This window comes from Aedes aegypti, chromosome 3, assembly GCF_002204515.2.
Source record: "Aedes aegypti strain LVP_AGWG chromosome 3, AaegL5.0 Primary Assembly, whole genome shotgun sequence".
NCBI lineage: Eukaryota > Metazoa > Arthropoda > Insecta > Diptera > Culicidae > Aedes > Aedes aegypti.
Window position 1 is genome coordinate 8,929,895 of NC_035109.1, and position 6,459 is coordinate 8,936,353.

Genomic DNA, 6,459 nt, shown 5'->3' on the forward strand with positions numbered 1-6,459 from the left:
TTCCCACAGTAAACTCCATAAAAACTTTCAACGGATGGCGCTAAATTATAGTTTTATCAATCAAGCTAAAATTTAGTTCAGTTGTTATGGGAATAAAACGGAACACGAATAGTGGACTGTAGAGAAAATTTAAAATATTCGTATGTAGTGTACATATAAAATGCACCAAAGCCGAGTCTCAACAGATTATTTTCATTTTTCTGTGGCGAACTACAAATTACCAAATATATTGATTCAAAAGTTACAGATAGGTTGAATTTTGGCAAAAAAGCACCAAAACGTCCAAAACAAAATGACGCGTAGTATTTCTGCTAGACCACTTTTCGTCTTCGTTTTTTTTTGTCAAAATTGAATCTCTCTGTAACTTTTGAATCTATTGTTTCCACACAACTATTTCAATAGTTATCAAAAATTGGGGGTAAAACAGATTTGGTGCATTTTACATATTCGATACTGTAAATGTGTCCCAGTATTGCACATGTGCCAGTGTTATGGTCATTTTGCGTAACTCTTTCGAAATTAATGCGTAATTAGTTAAGAAAAGTTTAATGGCGTTTTGTATTCTGCTAGACCTACATAATATAAACGACAGATTTATGACATTTCTTTCCAATAAATCAAATAATAATGAATTCTATTATTATAAAGCTTCTATTCATTATCATTACTAATTATACTCTTATACTATTCAGTCTTTAAGTATATTATACAGTCTCGTTCGCTTATCCACACTAATCTTAGGAAACTTCGGCTCAAACAAAGGAACTTTACACCTATTTACAATTTGGAATCCACCCAATCCAATCGCAATCGCTTCATGGCGATCCTCCCGTCACCACGCCATACAGTGCCAGCTGCTTCCGCGCCGCGGCCAGTTCAAACTTCAGCTCGATGTTTTCCCGCTCCAGGAAGGCAGCCCGAATGGCGATTTCGTCCTCTTTGATGCGCCGTCGATCGCGCGATTTCTTTGCAGCGGCGTTGTTTTTCTTGCGGCGCTCGTAGTAGGCGGAGTCTTTGGTTGCCGGTCCGCCATTGCTACTGCTGTTGCCATCGTTAGCGTCGTTGCTACTTCCGATCTGCGCGTTGCGATTGGCCGTTAAGGCGTCGCTGCTGGGGTGCTGATCGGAGGGAAGGGCTTTCGGCGGCAGCGATGATGGTTCCGGCATTTTATCCGGAACACTCTCCGTTTCCGATGTGTCGCTGAGGGATTTGTTAAGGCGACGCATTTTCGGGTTGGAAATCGTTGGATGACCGCCATTGGCGGCGTGAATCTGCTCCAGCATCCGCTTCCGGAACATGTTGTACTTTTCGGCAGAGTTGGCGTCAAGTAGGGAGTCACTGGCCATGAAGCCGGCTGCAAGGCTAAGTGGATCTCTGGGGTATGCTTTGAACGGACGCGCGAGTTTTCCGTCACGGCCTACTACCATTGGGTACGGTCCGTTTGAGGATGATTCGTTGGATTGCTTGATTAGTGGTAATTTCAAGCCACTGGGAATGACATGGCCCTCCGAACCGGATTCGGAGAGAGAATCTGGTTCACGGGACGCATGCAGCGGACTGTGTTGAAACTGGGACTGCTGTTGAATGGCATCTGGTCGCATCAGGTATGGCGTAAGCTCTGGGCGTTGGGGCAGGATTTCTTGCTTTGGGAGGATAGGGTGTTGTGGCAAGTGTAGACTCTGGCTGGGATGGAATCCCGATGAAAGTGGAAGTCTGCTGTTATCCAGATGGTTCGGTGATTCGAATGGCAGTGGAGCTTTCAGCGGTAGCTCATGATGAGGATGATGGATCGCAGCATGATAGTTGATCAGAAGAGCATTACTGGGATGCGATCGGTGCAACGGCGGAGAACCTTCTTCACTGAAGCTAGCATATGGTGACGGAGTTTTTCGAGTATCCACGGAATCACGACGCTTAGATAGATCCAGAACTCCCGAGTCAGTCGAATCGGGTCGGCAGCTGTCGCTCAATTTCGGAGAGTGCGGAAAGTACAGGGAAGGACTTGTACGATGATCTGTAAATTTTGAGGAAAATTTCAATAAATTAGTGATCATGCCTTTCATCCAAAATTTTGATTGAAAGAAAAACATATAAAAAGCTCTAATTACCTGTTTTTAGATCCATCATAAATTGAGCAATCATCTTATTATAAATAGACCAAACGCACTTCACTCACTGCACAACTTAATTATTCATAAATTTTCAAAACTCTCGTTCCACTTTCAGGTAATCTAACTCAAAAACCAAAACGACCGCCTCACTCTAAACTCTTTCTTCTAGTGGCCGCGAACTGACCACCGCAAGTGCCTTTTATACCGGCGAACCCTTTCTCTCCCGAAAGAATATGCAAAAATATACATTTTGCAAAATTTTCATACACTCTCTTCCTGGTAGTTCCGTTTCGCTCTGACCATCGCAGCAACCGGTGCCCGTTTCTCCCACGCACTAGGATGTATGGAAGCCGTAAAAAAGGTGCCGTGGTGTGAAAGAGACGACAGACAAAGGTCATCATCGGCCGATCTGGCACACTTGCCTTGCTTAGAGGAGAGATTTCCACTCTCTCTCACTTTCTCCCGTCTTTCGGGTCATATTCTACGGCTAGATCCGATTTAGCAGCACTTGTGACTTTTTGCGGTCCCTCATGCATCTGAAGGGGTTCTGTCCCTGTCGTTTCCTTTCTCCTGGATTCAGGAATGGGAAAGAGATTGCTTTTAAAATTTTTGTCGGGTTTCCCGAGCGAGTAGGGATGATTTGGTAATAACAATTATTTCAATTTTGATTGGATCCTGAAAAAAGGCCCAGATAGTAGCATTACACATCAAATAAGGACTGCGACAAATTAAATTTGGAAAATTCAATGTCCTCTAACTTCATAAGCTTTTTTGAAGCGTATCAATATCCGAGTTTGATTGTGTTCGTTCCCTGTCTTTCTTTTTCCCCTTCAAATTGTCCTCTTCTCGTCGTGTCTCCCACAAACCGTTTCTGTTTAGTTTCATTACAGATCTGGACATCCTGTCCCTTCAAGCTTCATCAGCATAGTATTCTAAGTAGCTTAAGAAATCCCGATAAATCCTTTCCTTCCCTATTACAAATGTATTAACTAACCTTAAAACTTCCGCAAACTAACATAGTTTTTAAAATAAGTTCAAATTTCAAAATGTAAATAATGTAAAAAAAGAAAAGATTTCGGCTCTGTTATGCCCTACGGCGCCTGAGCCTGCCAAATAAACGAGATAAGTAAAAAAAAACTTCATAAGCTTTATTCTAATTCTGTAAATGACATTGTAGTTTGAAAATATCTTTCAGAATTATTGTAGCAAGAGTTTACATTACTCACACTTTTTTTAGAAACATCGTATAAACCTTGGCTATGAGATTCTCAACATGAACAAAAATCCACAACACAACAAAGATTGTCATATCGCTTGCTACAAGATTGTCAGTTTCTTTTTGACCTGCTGCTACTCAACTGCCTGTGAAACTCAAAACGAAATGATTTCAAATGAAAGTTCATTCGAGCCGCTTTAAGAAAATTTCACAGAATTGAGTACGACGACTCACACACAACGGGCTCTTTTGGATTAATACATATTTTGTATAATTTTTCCATATCCTGAAAAATCGTTTCTGTACTGACTTCTTCTTCTTTTTCGGTTTTTTTTCTGGAACACAGAGATGATATGCAATATCGAGCAGCCATATGTGTCATAAAAAGAGAGAGAGAGTCATGAGAAAAAGAAGAAGAATTTTGCACAGGTGCGATTTTAAGGGACGTGTAAAACTTACACAAATTATGTGTTTGTCTAGAAGAGCCTGATTTTGTATGAGTCGTACTCAGATCTGTGTTACCTTTTTTCAAGCGTGCAGGAATTTGTCACTTTTGCACAAAACATACTAAACACGTTCCGATATGGTCGATATCGTTCATCATACCGTTAGTTCCATGTATCACAGCATACTAAGTATTCCAAAATTGTCGCTCATCTGCTAGTGAAAATCTTAAACACCAACAACTAGCGGTCATCGTTGTTAGTTTTTCCATCTACTTTTGTGTTATCTGCATCGTGTCAATGGATTAAGTATAGCGAAAATGATTTTTTTTCGTCCCTGGTTTGGCGGAAATTTGTAGAACTCTGGGAGTTCTGTAACTGTATGTAGATATTCAAAATACTCTCTGAAGCAATTGATAGAAGAATGTCAGTAGTCATTCCTGGGAATAATCAGCTGAAAAACCTGAAGAATTATTGAGTGAAATCTTTCGAAGGATTCCTAGGAGAATTTGTCAAAAAACTCGACAACTGTGATGACTTCTACTAACACCTCTTCAAAAACTTTTGTAAAGACTTATAAGTAGAGTTTTATGTATAATCCCGGGGAGACTTTTGTTAAGACCTCTGTGCAGACCAAATGGTTAAGTGTGCGTGACATATTTAAAAGACGACATCAATAGAAAACTGGTTAAGCTGGTAGATGGTAAAGTTATGTAATAAAGAGTATTTGGAAGATCTAGAATGTGCGTAGAATTAACAGAAAATCTTGCTGCTATTTTTATCGTGCTCGTCAAGTCTCGACTCGGCTGATGAATTTAAGTTTTGGCTGCCACGGGTACGATTAATATTTTTTTGTGTGTGCGTCGTCGATTCGGGATCACAGATAATCGAGTGGTTCGCGTTTGGGAGGAAATATGAATTTGTTACCACTCTTTCCAAGTTTTCTCCGTTTTTGAACTTTTTAGTTAAAAAACAAAGAGGCGCGTTTTTTGGAAGTGTTGCCATTTTTTTTTGTTTCTAAAGTTCAGTTTCCGAATAGTTTAAAAAAAAAAAAATACAAGGACTGTAGTAGATCTTACGCGTAGCGTTTATTTTCTTTCTTTTTTTTGATGATCCCTCAAGGATCGGTTCTGCTTTTAAATCATTATTAAGTAGATACCCACACTTGATTCGTCGCTAACATAATCAGTCAAAACGGAAAGTTCTATGCGGAATCTAATTAACGAAATATCTTCAACACGACTGTCGGCACACCGTGCAACAAGAGCAGTTTCTGTATTTTTAACCCAATTTTATTTAAGCCGGAGGATTACAAAATTCCTATTAGAATGGTGAGAGATAATTTGCCTCAATAAGCCTGATTCGCTGCTGACAAGTAATTTCTCGGCCTATCTTGATGCATGGCAAATTTCTACAAGGAATCGCTCAAGAATGCGCTTTTTTCTGATCGCAGTACGCAGTTGAAAAGAACAGTCAGTTCAAATGGGAGTCGCTGTAGAAAATTTCTGCAAGGAATCGACGAGAAATTTCTTTAGCGATTCCTTTTCAGTAGCAAATTAGGCTATAACATCTAACTTTAGTTGCTACTTTGATTTACTGCGTTCCAAGCAGGCCGGTAATTGTTGGCCGTCACGCAACCTAAAGTTGATATTGAGTTTATAGCATTTGTATGCAAAATTTAACACCATTTGCAAGTAATCTGATTCTAAAGTAGTCTTTTACATTTTCAGCTTACAGCTTACCTATCAGTAGATTCCGTCTAAGTACAACTACGTCCTTCCACTATGGGCCATCAAGTGGGCAATAATCGTAAAAATGACTTATTCTGATAGGTTTTTCTTGTACATCATTCACACTAAGCTCTTACGGTGAATTTCGCCGTAATCTCTGAACAGTTCGGTGAAATAAATCAGCGTAACTTCGTCGGAATTTAACGGATTCCGGTGATTTTTTACCGAATACTGTAAAAATTTACTGTACTCCGTTAATTTATTTCACCGAACTGTTCAGCTGTTGAAATTTCACAGGAATCCGTAAAATAATTTAAGTGTGTTTCATAATGAACATTTCTATTAAGATATTCCTGGAATACCAGGGCAAAATCTTTTATAGTTTAATTGATACAGTACGTCAAAGTTAGAGTTTTTAGGAAAAATAAAGATTTCAGTGCAAACACAAGGTACACATTGAATACAATATACTGCATAATCGTAATATTTTATACAGATCTTAATACACTGTCCGAAAGCTTATTCAAAAAGTTATGTTAGACAAATAAAATGAAATAAAAAATTGTACTTTAGTTCGAAAAAATGCGGGGAGTGCACTGAAAATTTGATTTTTTTTATTGAACCTCATACTTTTTTGTCCCAAGTTGTTTCAGGCTTAAATTTATTTCCAAGGGTGCTTTGAGATGTAAACTAAAGGATCGTTAAGAATTTAGCTGCACAAATTTACACTTTTCTAATTTAGGGCTTTTTAATTTTTCCAATATTTTTAACCATTTTCTATTAAAAACAGCTAAAAAATTATTCAGAGAATTACTGAATATCGCTAAATCATTCATAACATCATTTCTATGTAAGTTCTAATATTTAAAATGGTTTGCCCAACGTTAATCGCATAAATGGCTTATATGCATCATTTGTAACAAAATTATTATTTCGCTATAGGCCCTATTCAAAAGTTA

At 38.7% G+C, this 6,459-nt stretch overlaps 1 protein-coding gene across 1 annotated transcript; it reads right to left on the minus strand.

The window, feature by feature from the left end:
- Nucleotides 1–655: 655 nt before the first annotated feature.
- On the minus strand, nucleotides 656–2,142 carry LOC5571901 (protein giant). Its single transcript, XM_001653766.2, has 2 exons — nucleotides 2,109–2,142; nucleotides 656–2,014 (listed from the first exon to the last, which is right to left on the minus strand). The coding sequence occupies exons 1-2, from the start codon at nucleotides 2,140–2,142 to the stop codon at nucleotides 816–818; spliced, it is 1,233 nt and encodes a 410-aa protein (XP_001653816.1). The 3' UTR covers nucleotides 656–815.
- Nucleotides 2,143–6,459: the final 4,317 nt, after the last annotated feature.